The following is a 23,051-nucleotide window of genomic DNA, read 5'->3' on the forward strand; positions in this document are numbered from 1 at the left end:
CCAGTCTGCTCAGCACCACTGGGGGCTCAGCCGGAGCTGAAATGACAAAATTTAACAAATTTCTGTCATTCTAACTAAAACTTACAGCCCTGCAGAATCCCCTCCTGTTCGTGTTCCATTTCCATTTGCTTGTTGAATTTATTTTTAACTCCAGCAGCCATTCCAGGTTTTTACCCAGCTCTCCTATTGGCTCCTATCAAACCCAGTGTTTGCTGTGCCAGGAGCTCGTTAGGCACTGATTTGACAATTAATGTTTGGGTTTTTGAGATGGTCCTGTCTTATTTCCATTTCATAGTAGGAAATGTTGTCTTTGTAGAGCCCCAGATTCTGTTCTTGTTAGAAAGTTCTTTTGATGTCCCAGAACAGCAGCTCAGGTGGACTTTGCTTCCATATTCATGGAGTTTGCAGGTGCCACAGAGCTCCCATCAAGTACCTTGGCATCCCCTGGAAAATCCAATATTCCACAGGGACAAAATCAGTCCTGTAGGAGTTTAGATCTCAGCTCCATTGCAGGAGAAAAGCAAATTCCAGGAGTGCTGATCAGGTGGAATTTAAGGTTAACCTGTAAATTCTGTAAATAAGAGGGCTCCGAGCACATGCAGGTGACCCGGTGCCATTTCAGGTTTAATCTCAGTTACTCGGACTGATGTGGAAATAAAGAATTTAAATTGAAATTAATTCTGATCTTAAAGGTAACAATAAAGGCTCTGTGACTTTATGAAGAGAAAATTCCTGAGTGTTCTCCTGGGCTGTGGCATGGAATAACCTGGAAAACAGCACAGAGAAGGGGATTTGCAATTCTATCAAACCACAGAAAGAATCACTTATTTTCTAAGTCATTCTGATGGGGTTTTAACCACTTTTAATGTTTTTCATGCTGTATTAAAGACCAAAAAAGATGTGGACATAATTAACAGATAGGCAGAGAGGGAGGATGGACAAGAAGCTCCCATTTATGGGATTTTTGTACCTCTAGGAGCCTTGGGAATGGGTTGGATTGTTACTACAGCACTTTCACCCACCAGAAGGAAAAACTAAACTTCCTTTTATTCATTTTTTACTCTTTCTGTGCTTTGAGAGAGATCTGGATGGTGCTGCTCTTCTGGTTTGATGGAATTCACTGGATTTTGGTGATGTTTTTTTAAGCATCACTGTATCTGAAAATACCACACAGCGAAATGAAAACTCGGGGTTGGTTTAGCTCAATGCTCAATATGATAATTCTGAAAAGATTTCTTCCTTGAGCAGAATATTGACTTTCCAAATGCAAATGCTGATATTGTGTGATATTTTTAGGAGTGCTGTTTATTACCTTGCAGACACTTTAATGTCTGAGCAATTTTTAGAAGAAGAATACGTCGCAAAAGCTTCGGCGATAAACCCATGAAATTGGAAACTGGAAACTTTTTGAGATGGGGTTTTTTTGTTTCCTTGACAGAATTTTGCATATCCATTAATGAATATTTTAATGATAGAATTATCTCCACTGCATTCTGTGGTTCTCTCTAGCAACATTATGTTTTGCTGGCCGGTATTGTGTTGCATTATCCTAAATAATGGATTCCTTTCCTTTGCTTTTTGCCAGGGGAGTTTTGTGGCCTGCATGACAGCCATCCTGAGGCAAATGGAGGATTACCACTACGCCCATTTAATCAAGACTTTTGGCAAGATGAGGTCGGATGTTGTGGTGAGTTTCATTTGTTTTATCTCTTCATAAGATGGCTCAGCTTGTGTTTGGATTTTTTTCCTGTTACTGGTCATTAAATGCACTTCTGAGATGTGAACAAAATGTGTTTGGCATTGCAGATTTAATAGAAAATAATTTTTTAGGCACTGTGACATGCACAGGAGTACAGCTGGAGCTGTTCAGTGCTTTAAAACATGAGACAGTGGATTGGAGGCAATTAAAAGAAAGCAGTAAAAATAGTAGTGATGAGACATTACTTAAATCTGGTAAGGAAAAAAGAAAAAGAATATAAAAAAGGCTTGCTTAGGAAAGGAACTTTCAGTGTTAAATCTTCCAGTTGTTCTGATTTTGTTTCTTGAAGTAGCTTTTACTTAGAGATCTGCTCACTTTCCCTTTTCCCTTTTATGCAAAACACTTTAACCTTAAAGATGCCCTTAGTTGTTAAATAAGCAATAATAATTGAAATTTGTCTTCTCAGAGTCATTGGGTAGCCTGGCTAAGGCAACAACCCAAGTTAATTAAAGCATAATGGAAGGGAGCTTATAGCTGAGGAGATAAGTCTGTAATAACCTGAAAGTGCCACTGCCATATGGCCCGGCAGGGCTGGGAGGGGACACCAAGGGGACACCAAGGGGACACCAACCCTGGCTGAGCTCCAGCAGTGACCACCCAGCATCCCCTCTGCCACCCTGGGGGGCTCCAGGCAGCTCCCAGTCCTTCCTCAGCTCCTCCTCTTCCTCCAGCCCCACCAGAACAATGCCAGGACCTTTCCTTTGTGTCATTTCCATGTTTGGACTTGCCAGTTTGTCCTGAATTTGTGTTATGCTTCTTTCTGCCTGTGTTGAGCAAGGTTTGAGGTTTTTGCTCAGCAAAGAGCAGGACATTCCCAAACTAAGTGCAGATAAAGGGCTGAAAAGAGTGTGGATACAGCAGAGGAAAGAGAAAAGCAAGTCAGGGTCTTTCCTTTGTGTAATTTTAATATTCGGACTTCCCAGTTTATCTTGAATTTATGTTCTTTCTGCCTGTGTTGGGCAAGGTTTGAGCTCTTTGCCCTGTTCCAGTTCTCAGCCTCTTTTTGCACCTGCTCTGGCCTCTCTAAAGCTCAGAGCTGCTGTTTTTAGAGGGGGAAGGCAAAGTCCAGCTGGAAATAGGATCACAGCATGGGAAGGGCTGCTTCCCACTCAGATTCCTTTGGGATCTTGGAGCATTTACATGGGTGGGCACTGACAACAGAACATTCCCAAACTAAGTGCAGATAATGGGGTGAAAAGAGTGGATACAGCAGAGGGAAGAGAAAAGCAACTCAGGGTCTTTGTTTTGTGTGATTTTAATGTTTGGACTTCCCAGTTTGCCTTGAATTTGTGTTGTTCTTCTTTCTGCCTGTGTTGGGCAAGGTTTGAGCTCTTTGCCCTGTTCCAGTTTTCAGCCTCTTTTTGCACCTGCGTCTCTAAAGCTCAGAGCTGATTTTAAATAATATTCATTAAGGTGTGCAGGTTTATTGGCAGAGCATTGTTAACCCTGTGAGTAAAGGAAACTACAGGGAGTAAACTAAATTTTCTTTCTCTTTGTTTTTCTATGATTTTTTCACTTCTTTAACCCAGCAATTTTTGGTGCCACTCTCATTTGACTCAGCCAGTAGAACTGAAATCCAGGAATCTTTGCTTTTAAACCCAGAGCTGGATTCAGTTTAATCACAAAGCAGTGATTTAGAACTGAGACTAAATTCAGCCAGGCAGAAATGAAAAGCTTATTCTTAAAAAAAAAGGCAAGAAAAAGAGAAAACTTAAACTGTAGTTTCTTTTTCACCACTGGAGACCCTTAAATCTTCCTTCAGCCTCTGCTCTTGCTCAAGCAGGAGTTGGAAGCTCAGGGCTGGAAGTGCTGGAGGAAACTTTATGGTCTGTGTTATGTAGGTGGCAGGTTTAGATTATTATAATGGTCATATTTGGCCTCAAAAGTCTTCAAAAAGATGAGGTGGAGTGCAATAAAACCAGTCCTTTACCTCTCTGCAGAATAGAGAGTTTAGATTTATTAAGGAATATCTGTTCAAAGAGGAATTTCTTGCTTTAAGATCCCTTCCAGCCCAGACTCTGCTGTGATTCTGTAAAATCAAAATCTGTGATTCTGCTGTCATCCTGAGATGAAATATTGTCTGAGATCAGGGAGGTTATTTCTGGGACTGATTTTTTTTCCTCTTTTTACTGGGTAAAAAATATTTTTATTTGAGACACATTTGGTTTAGTTGACAAAAAGTGCCTGTTAATGTTCTGCCATGTGGAGAATCTCAGCTGAGCCCAGGCTGTTTCCTTTCCATCAGTGGATGGGAATTTTTTAGGGGTCTTACCTGCTGTGAATTCTATTTCCTATTAAATAGGATTTGTATTTGTAGTTGGAGAGAGAGCAGGAGTTGTAACCCTTCCTCCTTTAGTACAGGTTTTTATGTTCAGAAATATTTGTCCTGCTTCCAGTTATTCTGAAAATAAGTAGATATTTCTTGTCCTGCTGGCTTCCCTCTCTTCCCAGCCCCTCAAAAACCCTGAGTTTTCCTCATAAAATGAGGTTAATTCATCCAAACCGTTTTCTTTTCTATGAGAACCATAAAATGGAAAAAAGAGTAATATTATGAATGCATAAACCCCAGGTGAGCATCAGGAGCCTTTTATTTGATCAATAATTAGCTCAGTTGTTACAGAGCATTATTTAAAGTACCTGGGTGAGCGTGGGGTTATTAAAATGTAAATATCAGGGGATGGAAATGCAGAGCTGAATCAGCAGAGTAGGGCAGAACCCCCAGGCTCAGGAAGGAGCCAAACCATCATCAATGGAATTCTGACACCAAAACACAAAAAAAAACAAGCAGGAAATGTGCAGGTTGAGCTCTGAACCGAAGGCAGATCTTCCTGAGCTGGAGGAGATGCTGAGGGATGGATGAGTGGTGCAATGGTGACATCTGAACCAGGAGCAGCTCCAGACTTGCTGTCTATCCATGCCAAAACAGCAGGATCTGTTTGCTGGGCATGGTCACAGGTTGGATTTGGTGGTCTTGGGGGGCTTTTCCCAATTCAGAATTCTGGGGTTCTGTGATTGTTGCTGATGTAAAATGGCAGAGGAGCTCGTTCACCAGGAGTGTTCTGCACATGGTGGAGCTCAGTACCCTGGGAGTTCCCAGAATCCCAGAACAGCTGGGGCTGGAAGGGACCTCTGGGAATCACCCAGTGCAGCCCCTGCCAGGGCAGGGCCCAGGTGGGTCTGGGATAACTCCAGAGAGGGGAAATTCCACCTTGCTTTGTGAGATAACAAACATGGAGAGACAATATTTACCAGGGCCTGGAGGGACAGTGTCCGGTTTTCGGCTGTTTGAAGGGCCTGGAAAGGCCCGGGGTGGCCTTGGGGCAGCCGCGTATCAAAGGACGAGAAGAGGCTTCAGTTCTTCTTTCGGTTTTTATGTTTATTAATTGTTTATCTAAAAGATTTTCTTTCGGCCCGACAGAGCTCTGCTCAGCAGCCAGCCATGAGCACACTGTCTGCCCTCCGGGCGGTCACCTATCTTTATACCCATTGTTACGTGTGCAATATTTATCATTTTTCCCCAATACCTTTCACCCTTATTAACCAGTGCACTTTTAGTGATAACCAATCCTAAAGTGCCACCATCACCACAGAAGATGGAGGAGAAGAAGAAGAAGAAGAAGGACAGGACACGCCCCAATTCCTCCATCTTACTTCTCTAAACCCCCCTGTACAGAAATCCTAAACCCTGTGTTTCACCCTCTAATTAACCAATCCCTTCACCATTCACCCCGGTGAAACCCTCCTGTCCTCATACAGGTGTCGTCTCCTGTGTAGGATCAAAGTCCAGCCACCAGGCACTTCTGGAACATTCCAGGACTCCCGAGCCCCCCAAGGGTGGTCTCGGTGGCACCTCAGTCCTGAGGTGCTGAGATCCCACAGGACAGGACACAGGGAATGGCTGCCACTGCCAGAGGGCAGGGCTGGATGGGAGATTGAGAACTGGGAATTCCTGGCTGTGAGGGTGGGCAGGCCCTGGCACAGGGTGCCCAGAGCAGCTGTCAGCTGGTCAGAATCAGCTGGGGTAACTGGGTTGGTTTAAGTCACACAAACCCATCTGAGCTCATTTTCCCTGAATCCAGGGGGCATATTTGCACAAAGTGCTTTTGCAGCAATATTTGGGAAGTGAGAGCCTCCAGCAGAAAGATGGGGATCAGGAAGGAGCAGCCTGGAGAGGAGCAGCTCCAGGAGAGCTCAGAGCCCTGCCAGGGCCTGAAGGGAAGAGCTGGAGAGGGACTGGGGACAGGGATGGAGGGACAGGACACAGGGAATGGCTCCCAGTGCCAGAGGGCAGGGCTGGATGGGAGACTGGGAATTGTTCCCTTTTTTGGGCTGGGCTGGAATTCCCAGAGCAGCTGTGGCTGCCCCTGGATCCCTGGCAGTGCCCAAGGCCAGGCTGGACACTGGGAGCACCTGGGACAGTGGGAGGTGTGGAATGGGATGGGATTTAAGGTCCTTCCCACCCAAACCAGGCAGGGATTCTGGGGTTCTTGATCCCCACGCCATGTCCTCAGGGTCCCTGCAGCTCCCTGCGTCCACTGATGGGGAATTTCTGAGCCAGGAAAACATTTGAACAGAAGAGTGGATTAAAGGATAAATCTGCTGAAGATTCTGGCTCTCAGAGCTGAACAAAGACTGATGAGAGCAGGAACTTCAGATTGGTTTCTCACTGAAAAGGTTACACAGAAACCAGTCTTAGTTAAAAGTCCAGTTGATGGAACATATTGGGGATTTTTTTTGTAGGCATTTGACATTTTAAAGATAGACCAGATAAATACCATTGCTGAGAAACTCTATCAAAGGGAAGATATTCTAACCTTGGAATGAAAGTTCATTTTTATCTCTGTGTGAAGTGGATCAAGGACTTTCTGCATGAAGTTCTCTTTTCCCCTTTATCTTTCTCGCAGCATTTGATATTACTGAAATTGTTAGATAGCAATTACAGATTCCCAAATTGGAGGAGATGATTTACATTGTAAAGTACACAAAGTTTCTGCTCTGAAGAACTGTGTGTTTGTAGCTGTGTGGAAATAAATTGGTTTATGCTGTTAAATTAACTTGTTCTTGGGCAGCTTTTCTCTTGCAGAAGCAATTCCTGCTGCTCCCTTTAGGGAGGGTCCCTCCCAATTTTGAGATGTCCAAACCATGTCTGTCCTCTTCCCCAGGTGGAGGGTGATGATTTGAGCTGGGAGATGTTTTTATTTTAATACATAAATAATCTCAGTTTCTGGAGAATATCCATGAAGGGAGAGATTATTCATCACCTGACTTTTGGGAGCATTCTTAGTGCAATCCTAAGAGTTAAATAAATATTTGGCTTTGATTTCTTTTCTTCTTTCCATGAACCAGTGTGCTTTTATCAACTTCCCAAGAGTATGTTGTGACAGGTGTATCACAATACTCTAAAGAACTGGGTGGTTTTGTTCATAGTATGGAAAAAAATGATGGTTTTGGATGATTGGTGAACCAGTGCTTGGCCTTGATGAATCCCATTATTGATCCTCTTGATGAATCCCATTGCTTAAATGTGGGATTACTGTTTTTATAAAAATTTCCGAAATGGAATTACTGTAGGATTTATAGGCATCATGTATAAATGTGCTTGAGTAAGATTTAGGTGTGTTTTTAATGAAAAATATCTTTTTGATGAAGCAGAACACAAAGACCCCTTTGGAGTGCAGTCATGAATAACTGCCACCACCCCTTGGAGTTTTTTGGTCTGATTTTTCTCCAAATATTCTCTCTTCTTTTAGGATTTCCTGATGGAGACATTCATCATGTTCAAGAACCTGATTGGGAAGAACGTCTACCCCTTCGACTGGGTGATCATGAACATGATGCAGAACAAGTGAGTACAGAGGGACAGGTTCTGGAGCTCTGCTGAGCACAGAGGGAGAGGCTCCAGAGCTGAGTACAGAGGGAGAGGCTCCAGAGCTCTCCACAACTCCGGGGTTGCCTGGAAACAGCAGCTGCATCCAGCCTGCCCTGCCTTCTCCTCCTCCTCTGATGCAAAGAATTATTGAAATATTGGTTCTGGAGGAGCATTGTAGTGGCCTGGTTTAGGGATCTTGGAAGCCACCTAAAATTTAGGGTGGTGTCAGTTTGAGAACCTGGATTTTGGAGCTGACTGCAGGTGCAGTAAAATTCTATCCAAATCTTAAAGTAATTCAGTTTATTCTTTGAAAGGTGAATTACATCTTTTTCTATCCATACGTTAAAGTAGTTCCATTTATTCTTTGGAGGATGAATTGCATGTTTTTCTATCCATATCTTAAAGTAGTTCCATTTATTCTTTGGAGGGTGAATTGCATGTTTTGCATATGACCTCACATTAGGTGGTGTTGTATGGAGTTGTATGGAGTTGAATGTTTTCTCTGGTTCAAGAAGAATTAAGGAAGTTTTTAAATCCAAATTCCATCACCCCAGTAATGTAGAGAGAGGCTGAAAGTGTTCCTAATGCTCATTTTTTCCCCAATAATTGCAGTTCTGTCATTATTTAGCATTCCTTTGTGCAGTGTTTTATGCTGGTGACATTTTATTAAGTGTGTCAAATGCTTTTATGTGCACTGAGATGAAAGTATAAGGGAAAAACATTATATTTACCAGTTGCCTGGAGAAATCTCTTCTGCATTTACTGGAAGCTACCATGGCTGTAAAGTTGTCAGTGTTTCCTTATATAAAATCCTGAACCACGGCTCCTGCTCTTCTTATAAAAATGCACCATAACTTTAATCTTGGCTTCTGAAGTCTCCTTAACTCCCTAATAAAATCTGTTCTGAATAAATAGGAGTCAGGAGATTGAGCCATCTTTGGGTTCTTCCTGCTGGTTTGGAATGCTGGGGAAGCACCTGGTGTTTGAAATAAGGAGCCCTTTGAGAGCTCATGAGGAACATCTGAAGCCCTTTGGATTTATTTCTTTTTTTATTCATTTTGAAAGTGGTTTTGCTTCAGCAACTCCAAGTGCCTTCAGAGCTGTGTTGGAGGTGTAGGGAAACCCTCCAAGCATGGTTACCTGTGAACAGGAGAACTCTGGGGTTCCTGAAGTTTGGGAGAGGTTGAAACAGGATTGGGAAGGTTTGTGGTTGGACATTCTTAGTCCAACCACATTCAAAGGTACAAAAAGAACCTTTCCCTGCTCCTGGTTTTTTCCTTAAAGCAGCACAAAGGAATTCTTCCCCCAGGCAGTTCCTTGTGGAAAATTTGGAGGAATTCAAAGCATGATGGTTCACAGTTAGGACAGAGACTTGGAATTTTTATGCTTAAAAATAGTCTTGTCTTTTTCCATGCTGAACATGAAGTCCTGAGGAAGCAGAAATGGGATGTGTTGATGGTCTTTGATGCTTCCTGACTCCCCTCAGTGCCTGCAGAATATCTGAGTAGTATTTAAAGTTAAAACAAAAACATTTCCCAGTCTTTCTGGTGTTGAAGAGGATCTTCAGATGTCCTAAGGGGGGTTGTTCCTCCCTAATTCCCTCATTCTTCCATTCCATTGCACCAGCTCCTTTGGAAATTCTTCTCAGTTGATTTCTGTGCTTTTCATTTTTCCTGTTGGAGTTAACGTGGTTTCCTAGCCCAGAAAGCTGCATTGTAAAATACCTTGTTTTGTCCATCTGCTCCATTTATTTCCACCCTTATAAAGTTTTATTGACGAAAACCAGATGAAATTTAAGAACAAATTTTGTCTTTTAAAGCTGTGGCGTCCCCTCCATAGAAATAACTCCGAATGTGCAATTTTGTGCCGTTTCTGAAAGCGCCTCCTTGGGCAGTTTCTGTGCCATGAACCAAATCAAGGGAACTCAATTTTAAGTGTATCCATAATTTTATTTGTTTCCTGCATGGAGTGTATCTGGTAGTGTGAGACAATGGGAAAAAGAATAAAAATAGCTGGAAAATGGAGCTCTAATTCCTATTTAGACCAGTCCTTTAGGAGGGTTCTCCTAAAGCTCCTCTCCACGCAGTGCTTTGCTTCCAGATTAAAATGCTCTGGATTAAGCAGTATTAATATTCTTCAATATTCTGGCTTCAGATATTCTGGATGAGATAAAGTTATAGCCACAGGGGAAGAGGGGAAATGGAGAAATGCATGTGAATGACTGGATTACAGGAAATATTTACAAATATAAGTTTAGTTCAAATTTAGTATTATAGTTTTTGATCTTCACCAGTGGGATAAATATATAGAAACATATATTTTTTATATATATAATATATATATAAAAATCTGTGCACTCATTAACAGTGACAGAAATTATTCTGAAAACTTTGCCTGCCTGATTTTGGTCCAGTGCATAAAAACATCAGGATCCTCTCTCTTTTCTACCTCCCAGTACTGCTGTGCCAGGCTCAGGATTACATCCCAAATTCAGGATCACATCCCAAATTCAGGATCACATCCCAAATTCAGGATCACATCCTAAATTCAGGATCACATCCCAAGCTCAGGATCACATCCCATGCCTCAGTTCCAACACCTCAAGGAGCCAAACTGTGTTCCCACCTTTCATGCCAAAATGAACACAAGAAGTCTTCATATCTAACAAGAGAATTCTTCCTTTTTTTTGTAAAATACTTCATTTACTGACTTGTCTAATGTAGTAAAATTCTCATTTTAGCAAAGCAGTTTGTTGATTCAGAGCCCAAGGTTTTGGTGTTACCAGTTTGATGAAATTGCCACCAGTGTGTTCAAGGTGGCTGACATTGGTTTGCAGGTGGCTGATCAGCATTTTGGGGGTAAAAGAAGAGAATATTCAAACTGATGCAGTGGCTTTTCCTTTCACTTCCAAATTTTGGTCCAGATCTTCCCCTGGTTTACTGTAAACAACAATATCCAAGGAAAGGAGATGGAAATAAACCACTGAGGGATGGGAGAGATGGATAAGGGACCATTAAATGCACTTGTAAGGAGGAGCTGGAAATATGTTAGATTTCCTTTTAGGGTACTTGTCCACCTTAAAATTCCAGCTGTTGTAGGGTTTGTCTGTGCCCACATTTTCAGGAAATTCAAGCCACAATATCTGTATTTAACAGTTTTAAGCAATCAGGGAGTTTTCCTGTGTTTATGGCTAGGGCTGGGAAGTGCTTTGGAGGCAGATTCTACATTCCAGGCATCTCCAGGAAAGCACACACAAGGAGCTGGAACTGTGAAAGCAGTTACAAAAAAAGGCAGGGATTTTGTGATTTTGTCTTGTTTCCACTCCCCCCATCGAAAGCACGTTTCGAAATGATTCCGAAATGTTTTAGAAATTGTTGTTAACTTTTGTCAGAAGCTGACAAGCTAAACTTAGGTTCCTCCTAAACACATAACTCAGAACATGAAAGCAATTCCTCCCTACGGTTCCGTAAATGAAAATAATTTAGTCTTTGGTCTTACTTTTGGCATTTGAGACAATTCAGTTCCTTTGGTAAGACCTTATGATATATTAATTTGTAGCTGCTACTTTCATCTGCAGCTGTGCCAGTGGAAGCTGAGTTGCCTATGAAAAAGGAATTTGATGTTTGCTGTTCTATTTTTTGTTTCTAATGTCCACATTTACATAAAATACCTGTTTGTTTTGCCTTTTGAAGTCAGAGAGAAAGGGATGAGATGCTCTCAGTGAAAATGAGGTTTCTTGTCTCTGTTGGCTTTTTATTCCAGAGGAAATGGAGCTGACCTGGGGAGGGAATCTGGAGGGTGTTACCTGTTGTGTCAGGGAGGGTTAGGTTGGAAATCAGGAGAAGATTCTTCCCAAAGGATGGTTGGGCACTGGAAAAGCTCCTCAGGGAATTGTCCCAGCCCCAAACTCTGCTCAGCAGCAACAGAAACATTCCTGTATTGTGCCCCCTGTTCCCAGCACAAATCCAAACCACCACCCCACACCTTCCATGGAGAAAATGCCCTCAACCCCACCTGTCCGGTTTATCTCGGCTGTTTGAGGGGCCTGGAAAGGCCCGGGGTGGCCTTGGGGCAGCCCGCGTATCGAAGGACGAGAAGAGGCTTCAGTTCTTCTTTCGGTTTTTATGTTTGTTAATTGTTTATCTAAAAGATTTTCTTTCAGCTGAACAAAGATCTGCTCAGCAGTCAGCCATGGGCACACTGTCTGCCCTCCCGGGCAGCCACCTATCTTTATACCCACTGTTACGTGTACAATATTTATCATTTTTCCCCAATACCATTTATTCTTATAACTCGGTGCACTCTCAGCAATAACCAATCCAAGAGTGCCACCGTGGCCAAAGAAGATGGAGGAGAAGAAGAAGAAGAAGAAGGACAGGACACGCCCCAATTCCTCCATCTTACTTCTCTAAACCCCCCTGTACAGAAATCCTAAACCCTGTGTCTCACCCTCTAATTAACTAATCCCTTCACCATTCACCCCGGTGAAGCCCTCATCCTTGTCGTCTCCTGTGTAGGGTCAAAGTCCAGCCACCAGACACTTCTGGAACATTCCAGGAGTCCCGAGCCCCCCAAGGTGGTCTCGGGGGCTCAGCATCTCAGGACTGAGATCCTGAGATCCGACACCCACCCAAACCCAGGCCACCAGCCCATCATCTCAATGAATTTTCTGTCTGAAAAGCCAAAAAAAAGCCTTGCAAAGAGGAGGACAAAGGACGGGGGAGCCGCTCGGGATAAACATGTCCTGGAATGTTTATTTTTGGAGCTTCCAGGGAAATGTAGGCAGTTGTGCTGCCTGTTGTCATAGCAGTACCTGTCAGGTCCGTGCTGTGCTCTCAGGATTTCCTCCAGTGATGTTTGTGACCGTCCATCAGCAGCGGGCAAACCCTGGCGTGCGTCAGGAGCCGCAGCAACTCCTGCGCAGCTCGGGACCTTCCAGCTCTGAGTTTATCCCTCCTGACAAGGCCCCCAAAGCCACACTGAAATCTGGGCTGAGCTTATGGAAATTTGGCTTCGTGGTGATGCTGTGCTGGGTTCGAGGCAGGCTTATGGAAACAAAAGCAGGATGGTTTTAATAAATGTATGAAAATAGGCTCTTTGCACTTACATAATTGAGCAGTCAAGTCGCATCCATCAGATGAGTGCAAGTGCAAAAGCTCTGATTTAAAATCCATCCCCAGCTCCTGCTGGATGAGGGGTAGTTTTCATAACAGGGGAAAAGAGGCCAAAAGGATGGCAAAGATTCTGGATTGCAAACTGCAGGAAAAGCAGGGCACCCCAGTTTCACAGCCTATCAGCTGTTACTAAATCTTTGGGATTGGGGTGGTGGGAACAGGAAAAAAAGCTTTAAAATCATCATTTCATTTCCCAAATCCCTTTGTGGGTTCACGCCTGTGTTAATTCCATGTTCAAAGACATTATTCATGGCCTTAAAATGCTCCAGGGGAGGTTTAGATTGGAGATTAGGGAAAATTCTTTAATGGAAAGGGTTGTGAAGCACTCCCCAGGGCAGTGGTGGAGTCCCCATCCCTGGAAGTGTTCCAGAAACATCTGGAACAAGGTGGGCTGAGGGTTGGACTCAATGACCTTAAAGGTTTTTTACCAACCTTAACCACTCAATTTTATTGGATGTTACTTGAAATTCCAAGTTTATCTCTGGGGCCCTGATCACTTAAATATTTCCTCAATATATGTTTTAGTGGAATAGGGTGACTGGTTTACATTTCCAAATTGCAATTGGGATGGAGGAAGTGGTTGAAATGCAATTATGTTTTAGGAGGCCAAGGGATGCATTGTTTCAAGAAGAGTTTGAGCAGTACAAAAAGCTTGGATTAGAAGGAATTGCTGCTACTTTTCCTGACTATCAATGCATTTCCTACAGGACTCTGTGCTTACTTAGAAAGTTTAAGAGTCCAGACATGCAGCTTGAACAATCAAATCATTTAATTCAGGGCTGGAATGCAATAAGACTTCAAATGGGAGCAATTTTGTTTTTCTTTAGTGCTGAATATTTCTCTGTATAGAAAAACCTCCCCCTATTTCCCATGTACGGACCGAGGATAACAATTTTCAAAGCTTAGAACTTCCTGAAAAAAACAGCTCTCAAAATTAACTCGTGTGCCCCAAAGTTTGCTCTTCATCTGGGAATAAAAGACTCAAATGCACATTGATAAATCATCTAAAATTTCTGTAAATCATCTAAAATTTCTGTAGATGGAGGGATTTTTTTTTTTTTGCTGTCATAAAACCCCGTTGCATAATGTACTGACCTTTTCAGGAAAGACCTTGCAGGATTTTTGCTTTAGCATTGTACCTGTCAAATTAACTGCACCTGGGAGGAAAATGAATATACTTGACTGTGTTTGAAATAACAGGGTATTTTCTTATTAAAAGAGCTGAGGTTCCTTGAAGGAATATTCTTCAGCAGCTGCTTTTTTCCCTTGATGGCTTCCACCCTATATCAGGTGGTTTTCTGCCAGCCTTTGGAGTTAGAGATGTCCCTGGCATTGATGGAATATTGATAATGGTGTGGTTGTGAGAGCTGATGAGCAGCTGGGGCAGCCCACTGGATTCCATGATCTGGTTTTCTCCTTAATTTCTGCAATCTGTGATCATTTCTGATGGAAAAGTCATGGAAGGAGAGCAGGGTTAGATGGGACTTTGGGAAGGAATTGTTCCCTGTGAGGGTGGGCAGGGGCTGGGCTGGAATTCCCAGAGCAGCTGTGGCTGCCCTGGATCCCTGGAAGTGCCCAAGGACAGGGCTTGGAGCAGCCTGGAACAGGGTAAAGTGTCCCTGGCAGGGCTGGGAATGGGATGGGATTTGAGGTCCATTCCAACCCAAACCAGTCTGGGATTCTGAGAAGCACCTGGTGAGGCTGCCAATGCTGGGATGTGGGTGTGAGGTGTGAGCCCTCCCAAATCCATCTGCTCCTTTTCTGAGCACTCCTTCCATCTATTTGGGGTCATGATTAATCCCTCCTAGGGTCTAGAGGTGGAATAATGATTTCCAGCACTGGAATAATTATCTTGTTGATCATAATTGTATCATCTTAATTATGGTTTTTGTGTCTTTGGAGCCATCTTGGGTTTTTGGGAAGATCTCCTGCAGCAAGGTGGGAAATTTGGGCTGGTGACCACATCCAGCATCCACTGTGATGCTGCTGTTTTCTGGAGTTTATTATTGTGCTTCCCTTGACAAAGACATTTTCCTGTCCCTAAAGGTGGATGGGATTTGGTGTCCTGCCAGGAATGGAGATCTCAGAGCCACAGCAGCTCTGTAAAAACAGGAGAAGGCTGTTGCACGTCCTCTTCATCCCAAAGCACATCTTGCTTTTAACTTTGCTTCCAAACCATCCCTGTGCAGCATTGGCTCCACCTTCATTGCTCAGCAGCAACCCCGTGACACTTCAGCTTTGTTTTGCTGCAAGAAAATTCCAGTGAGTTGGAAGCAAAGAACTGTGTTAGGGAACAGCTCTCCCTGCACTAGGAAGAAACACAGAGGGATAAAATGGTCCCAACTGCTGCTGTTCTTGAGTTCAAGGGGAAAAAGGTGAATGAAGGGTTTTTTAGAGATTTTTTTTTTCATCTTTTCTTCTGTTAAAAGAAGAAATTTTTGCTGTTTTTGGCACCTTGCAAAGTTTTAGGCAGCGAGGCAGTGCTGAGGTTTAGACCTGGAAAATTCCTGAGTGTGAGCTGGTTGTCCTCTTTGGAGTGGGGACAAGTTCAATCCCTTCAAAACCTTTTGAATGCTCTGTGTGCCTTATAAGGCTGGGGAACTTCAATGAATCTGTGGGTTTATCACAGAATTGTTGAGGCTGGGGAAGAGCTCTGAGATCAGAGTCCAGCACCAACCCAGCAGCACCACCTCATCCTCAACCCACATCCACACAGGTTTGGAACATTTCCAGGAATGGTGTCTCCACCACTGCCCTGCTGGACAGCCCTTTCCATGAAGAAATTTTCTCTAATATCCAACCTAAACTTGAGGGTTCCTCTCATCCTGTCACTGTTATTTAGAAGAACCTTTAATCCAGGGGACATCCCATGTCACTGCTGGGGGTTTTCCATGGAGGATATTCCTCAGGGGATCCCAGGCAGGAGTGGCTGCTCCTCCCAAACCCTGCTGGTTGTCCCCTGGTGTGTTTTACCTGCTCTGAAGTCACGAGCAGTTGAGAGGCACCTCCCAGGCTGTCATTTCCAGAGTGGCTCAGAAATGGGATATTTGAAGGAGAAATAGGGCACGGGATCTTCACACAGTGACAGAGGCAGCAGGGCTCAACTGCTACGCTAAGAAAAAGCAAGAGAATGTTGAAAATGGCTTTTTATCCCTCACTTTTTGGAACCATCACCCACAGGATGCCGTGGATGCCTGGTTTCCTTTGTTTTTAACAAGATCCTTGGAAAGCCAACTCATTTGTTTGGCTAGTTGCCCTCTCTTTTTTTTCCCCAACTTGCATCTTGACAGTGTTGAGAACTGCTGGGTTTAACACATTGTTTAGAATGAAAGCTGTAAGAGGTTATTAGGCTGTGTGTTGTGGTAATTCTCTGCTGAGAGCTGATTGAGACCTGAAGAAGCCTTGCCAAAGTAATTTCAAATGGAACACAATGATTCCAATATTATTTTCCCTTCTGGAATCTAAACATGAGTTGACATTAAGGTACTTTGGGATGATTGTACTCAGAAGCCTTTTAGCAGCCAATATCTTTATCAATTTGGGTTTTTTGATGTTATTTTATCAAATTAAGCACGAAGAATTCAATATATTGTTCCATAAATTATGGATAATAATGTTGTTACATGTTTTTGGTTTTTGTTTTGTGCTTTAATTACTTCAGGAGTAGCAGAAACCCTTGGCAGATTACATTTCCTCAGACAGATCCTTAGTGTAAACCTTCCTTTAATTTAAAGTTTTCTTACAATTTCCTAATTACAACTGAAAAAACGCTTAACTGTCATTTTAAATTTGACATTTCATCTTGTGATTCCCATGTTCTTTTCCCCACTGCTGCCTGAACCCACTCCAGAGGCCCTGGTGAGTAGATACTCAAAGTTTCGCTCTCTCTAAGATGAGCTCATGAACATTTGAATTCACATTATTGTACCAGTGTGGGTGTTTGGGATGAAGCTGCATCCAAGTATTTGCTTTCTCATTTCATGGAGCTTTGGGGACTTTTCCAGCTTTATTCTGCTTTTCCTGGCTCCTCACAGCCAGTTTTGGTGCCTGCAGCACCACATTCCTTGGGAGCACCCAGAGGGGATTTGCTCTGTAGGATCCCACAGGAAAAATGATCCCTGGGACATGTGGCCAAAACCAGGAGTGAGAAATGATGATGGGAATCCAAAGACCATGGAGCATCCTGGTGGCACCTGGGGACCCAGGTCCGTGGTGGCTTTGGAATGCCAGGCTGGATTTAATGATCTTAGAGGGCTTTTCCAACCTAAACGATCCCATAATTCTGTGGTGGAAGGAAAAAACATTCTATCTTAGCACCCAAACCCACCTGGATGTGCTATTGCAGTTTTTAATTGGAATTGTGGTGCCCTGAGTGCTCATTTTGTGCTCACTGAACCCCCCAGGAAGGGTGACCACGTCACAGCCCCAAATCTGAACGTTCTGGGATGTTTTTAGCACAGGATGTGAGGCATGAGCACGATGTGGGAACACTTGGTGCTTATAAAAGCAGCAGGGTGAGGGAGCTAATTAAATAAAGCTGAAGGTGTTAAATCCCAAAGCAGGGCTCCATTTTTACCAAGTCCAAGCTAACACCACGTGATGTTTATTTTTAACAGGGAAGGTGTAGCAACTTTCACTTTGAATCATTCTTTTTCCACATCAGCATCATTCCAGTTACTACCATTGCCCATTTAAAAATACCCAGGGATGGGCTGCTTTTTCACACTTGGATTTTATTCATCTTTTCCAGTATTGTAAAAAAACCCCAATATTTCAGTCTTGAAAAATAACAAAAAATGGTTGTTTGGATATTATTTTCAGGCTTAAATGCATTTCTGGCTGTTAATCTGCAATTCAGATTTCTGTAGTGAGCTTTGCACTGAAATTCTCTGGGCTTGACCATCAATGAGTGACTTCAGGATTTTCAGCACTCAGAGCAGTTTGACTAAACAGAGATATTGTACAAACTATAAAATAGTACTTTGCTCTTAATGTATTGTTTTTTTAATGATTCATAAGGGTAGTGTCCAACTCAGTTATTAATTTAATACAATTTGGGTGAAATATCCCTAAACCCTGCTTGCTCTTACCTTGCCAAAACATTCCTTTTTCTGAATTTTCATCTTTTTCAATGACTGACAATGGTGCAGCATTTTGGCTTCTGAGAGCAGCAGCCTTGATGCTTAAAAAGCCAGCAAGGCCTTTTCTGGGGTTATTAAATTTTAGGATCAGAAATATTTCATGAGCACATTCTAGAAAACAAGCTTTTACAGTGGGAGTATGAGAAAGCACAGCCACTATAGGAAGAAATGGAGGTTTTTTTTTAAAGAAGGAAATTATTCATGCTCTGATATAACAGATGGGTGATTGTAGGGCAGGAAAAGTTTAAAGCATATTTAGGGAGAAAAAAGGTGTCAGATCATTGGCTATCACCAGTTTGAAGGTTTATATCACTGAATATAAGCACTGAAAAGTCATCTTCTCCTTCTCTCAGTGCATTGCAGGCAGAGCTTGAGCTCAGCCTTTCTTGATGGATGTTTCTCCTTTTCCATCAGAAGTGTCACAGGAAAGCTGGCACTTGCAGGTAGTAAAACAGAGATATTTCTAGATCTTGGAATGAACAGGCTGAACTGAGAAGGTAAATTCATGATTTTTAAACATTAACTAAAATGAGAGCATCTTTAGGATATGGGTGATGGATATTGATTATCAACGGTGTTAGGAAATATCCATCCTGAGGCACACACTGTGCCTTGAGTGGCTGAACTTTAAACTTCCAGCATGTTTTTCATTTGGGATGTTCAAAGCAATAACACAAAAGATATTAAAAGCAAACCTTTTCCTTCTTTAAATTCCTCGTGCATAAACATTCACCAAAGGCCTGTTGAGCTGCAGAGGGAATTTACTGTCAGTATGTTCAGGATCTGTTTGGATTTGCTCTTCCTGGGACAGGAGCTTTACTCCCCCAGCTTTTTCAGATTTTTTTGTCCTGGATGTGTGGGAAGGGCTTTCCCCTGAGCCTGCCCATGTTTCCAGCTGCATCCAGAGCATCCAGGGGCTCTGGAAATGCCTCTGCTGCTCCTGCTCTGACCTTCCCCACCCCTGCCTGCCTTCAGCTTCCCCAAGCCCTCACCTGGAGCCTGGGGAGAGCTCCCTCCTGCCCTTTGTGGGAGTTGTTTGCTGCTTGTCAGCAACTCCGGGAAAAGAGAAAAATAATAATGTATGGCTGCTGCAGAAGGTGTGAAAACTGTCAATTCTCAGGGCACGGTGGTTATCAGCAGCATGGAAAGTTTCTCTTTCTCTGCAAGGGGCTTCAGAGAGAAGGAGCTGAAGTGGAGCACCTGATCCCTGATCCCATCTCTGACCCAATTCCCTTTGGAGCTCATGGTGACAGAGCCACCTCTCCATAACCCACAGCACTCCTGGCTCAGTTTGAGTTTTGGGTGGTTTAACTGGCTTGGGCAGCTCTCTGCTGGCCCAGGTGTCCCCTGGGCAGGAGGAGTCTCCTGGAACATGAACACTGAAATGCATCACAGCACGGGGTGAGCCAGCTTATCCTAAAAACTCTGGGAATGGAGCCCACCAGATGGGCTCCTGCAGAGTCCTGGTCCTCCCTCACAGGGATGGATGGATGGATGGATGGATGGATGGATGGAGGGATGGATGGATGGATGGATGGATGGATGGATGGATGGATGGATGGATGGATGGATGGATGGATGGATGGATTCAGGGATGGATGGATGGATGGATGGATGCGGGATGGATGGATGGATGGATGGATGGATGGATGATGGATGGATGGATGATGGATGGATGGATGGATGATGGATGGATGGATGGATGGATGGAGGGATGAGGGATGAATGGATGGATGGAGGGATGGATGGATGGATGGATGGATGGATTCAGGGATGGATGGATGGATGGATGGATGGATGGATGGATGGATTCAGGGATGGATGGATGGATTCAGGGATGGATGGATGAGGGATGGATGGATGGATGGAGGGATGGAGGGATGGATGGATGGATGGATTCAGGGATGGATGGATGGATGGATGGATGGATTCAGGGATGGATGGATTCAGGGATGGATGGATTCAGGGATGGATGGATTCAGGGATGGATGGATTCAGGGATGGATGGATGGATGGATTCAGGGATGGATGGATTCAGGGATGGATGGATGGATGGATGGATTCAGGGATGGATGGATGGATGGATGGATGGATGGATGGCTGGATGGATGGATGGATTCAGGGATGGATGGACAGACAAACTGCACAGGAAGCAGGGAAGGTTTCAACAGCTGTATCCCCCCCACCCTTCAGTTTTTAATTTCATTTCTTCTCTGCTCATCTTCCATGTGAAAACGTATTTTGTGTTAACAATGATTCTGTGTTAACAAAAAAATCACCTTTGTGACATTCTGTGTTTCTTAATGCTGAAATTTTCCTTCTGAGGGCTCAGGCACTCCCTGGGTTTGTTTCTCTCTGTGTTTGACTGTTAAAATGTAATTATTTTGTATGATTTGCCTGTAGCTGGCCTGATCACGTCTGCACTATGTGAGGTGTAACAGAAGTACTCAAAAAAGATGCAGGAGAATATAATGATGATTTTCTGACAGTTCCCTCATAAAGACGTACAAACAGAAACATTCCGGGATGAATTTCAGTTGTGTGTTTGCGTCAGTGAGGTTTTTAAGGGAGGTGTGATACGAGGATGGCTTTGTGAGGATTCACTCTCCTTCCCACACTTGTTGTCTCATGTTCTTCCTTCTGGACTGTTTTGCATCTTCTCATGCAGAAACCACATTATTCATTTTTAAAAATCAAAGTGAAATTGCCAACTGTCAAAACCAAACATGTTTTCTGTAAGTTCCTTTTGAACACAGACTAACTTTTTATTTGTCAGACTATTTTTGACAATGTGCTCCTTCCACAACCACTTCAGTTGTGTTTCCTCGAGGAAAATGAGGACAAAGTTTTCTTGAGGAAAAATATTTCCATCTCTGGGATATGAATCACAGTTATTACCTTATATTTGGTGTCATGTTGAGCTGTACTTTCCTGTTTTGGTGCAGCACTTTTTAGACTTAGAAATGTGCATTCAGCACTTGCCAGTGCTTGTATCCCTGAAAATAATGTTTCTTAGCCAGAGTTTCAGTTCCATGCCTTCCTTATGTTGAGGACACCAGACCTGTCCCCGGTACTCCATATGGGAATCCTTTGCTTCATTTTTCCTGTTTTAATTTACTATTTCCTGACCTAGCCTAATGAAAAAAATCCACCATTGTAGTAAACTCTTGCCTCTTGATTGCAGAGGGTGAAAATCCCCCTCTCTGCTTTGCTGCTCACAACTCAGGTTTAGCAAAAGGGATTCCCAACAAGGATTAGAAGACCTGAGGGAGCTGTGGGATGGTCACCAACCAGTCAGGGGGGAGGCAGGGTTTGAAATTCTCTGTATTTATCTATAAAAGGCCCTTGCACTCTTTGCTGTGTGTTCTGGGTGATCTGTAGGCTCACCCAGGGTTTGTCTGACACCACTGGAAGGAGGCAGTTGGCTTAATTAAAGCAGATCGACGTTTTTACAGCTTCCTATATTTTAGTTTCTGCCAAGACAACTGACAACAAGGAATGAGGAATTTATGAAGGAATCATGAAAAATTTATGCTGGCATATGAGATTTATTCATCCAGCATTGAAAGCGTGCTTTAAATCCTGACATCAGAGCTGCTAATAGGAAATTTGGAAATAGACTAAAACTGTTGATTGTTTTGTGTGAATGTGCAGATTCCATGCTGGATTTCCATCCTGTGCTGTGCTGGGAGGGACCATAAAGATAATCTTGTTCCACCCCCTGCCATGGGCAGGGACACTTCCCACTATCCCAGGCTGCTCCAGCCTGGCCTTGGGCACTGCCAGGGATCCAGGGGCAGCCACAGCTGCTCTGGGCACCTGTGCCAGGGCCCCACCACCCTCACAGGCAATAATTTCTCCCCAAAATCCCATAGAAATCTACTTTCCTTCTGCTTAATGACATTTTCCTTTGTCCCATCAAAGCAGTAGTTCTTGGATTTCTAGCTTGAGAACTGAGTTTGTTAGTCAGGATGTCAAACTTATTTTGCATTAGTCAAAACTCATGGAATAAAACACCTTAAAAGAAAACTGGAATATTGCCAATGACAAATTTACGTTAAATCCTTTAATATTAGATCTTTAAAAAAACCCCAAAACCTCAACCCAACACTCACGTGCATTTCTGGAAAAAATAAGAATTGGTTTAGATATTTACTTTTTAAGCTTTGCTGAGCACTTTCTGGATATTATCTTCACAAAGCAGAACTCGGTGTGTGGACGTACGAGTCCACAGGGAAAATAACAGCATTTTCCTCAGTCTCATTTCAGCTCGACTGTTGCATTAATTTCCTTTATAACTTCTGACATCTGTAGCATGAATTGCTAATTTGTTTGGTCTGAAAGTTGGTAGGAAATAAGGACTTCAGTGAAGCCAGAGTGTAAAACCGCTGTTGCATTCAGCATTTTTTGCTGTGCTTCTCCTGATGTGACCGACTCCTCCATTTTGTGCTTAACCTGGATTTGATTGAAATTTGTAAACTTTGCCCGTACATGGAGTTTTGTATCAGAGCTCGCTGTTCTCTCTGCTGTAAAATATCTAATCCCTTCTACTTACATGTTTCTGTGAAAGCTGTTCCCTTGTTCTGACACGGAAATCCTCCCTGTATGGGTGTGATGGATGGAACGCAGCGCTCGCCTTGATTTAACACGGGGAGAGGTTTGTTAGAGCTGATAAATAGAAAAGGGTTGATTTAAGGCACCCTGGAGTGGGTTTTGGGCAGAGATGTGGGTGTGGGATGAGCAGAGCAGCTCCAAGACTCCCTGGTCATGGAAATTAATCTCCAGGATCTGGGGAAGCTCAGTTCAGTCTGTCAGAGATGTCCCACAGCAAGCACGTGGGGTGAGATAACGATGCACCACAATTAACCTGAGATGGGCAGCTTCAGATGAGACAAAGCTGACTGGCACATGAGGTTTCTCCAAGTTTTTCAGCTCATTCAGTTGAAAATCCAGAAGGGCTGGATTGTATTTTGTGGATAGATATGATAAATAGCAAATAAATGCTGGTAAAGCTTGGTGGGTACCAAGGGCAGGTTCTTGTGCGGTGGAAAAGATTTGCTCATTAAGGAATACAACAGGAGGGGGGAAATGTCCTTAAGCTGTAGAAA

At 43.2% G+C, this 23,051-nt stretch overlaps 1 protein-coding gene across 3 annotated transcripts in view; it reads left to right on the forward strand.

The window, feature by feature from the left end:
* Window positions 1–23,051, forward strand: part of DOCK1 (dedicator of cytokinesis 1) — a 291,813-nt gene that overhangs the window by 157,843 nt on the left and 110,919 nt on the right. For all 3 annotated transcript variants that reach the window (XM_074545390.1, XM_074545392.1, XM_074545391.1), the window contains exons 28-29: window positions 1,586–1,687; window positions 7,510–7,604. In XM_074545390.1, the coding sequence (XP_074401491.1) occupies window positions 1,586–1,687; window positions 7,510–7,604 (197 nt within the window). The remainder of the gene's footprint in view (window positions 1–1,585; window positions 1,688–7,509; window positions 7,605–23,051) is intronic.

This window comes from Zonotrichia albicollis, chromosome 7, assembly GCF_047830755.1.
Source record: "Zonotrichia albicollis isolate bZonAlb1 chromosome 7, bZonAlb1.hap1, whole genome shotgun sequence".
Lineage (NCBI taxonomy): Eukaryota > Metazoa > Chordata > Aves > Passeriformes > Passerellidae > Zonotrichia > Zonotrichia albicollis.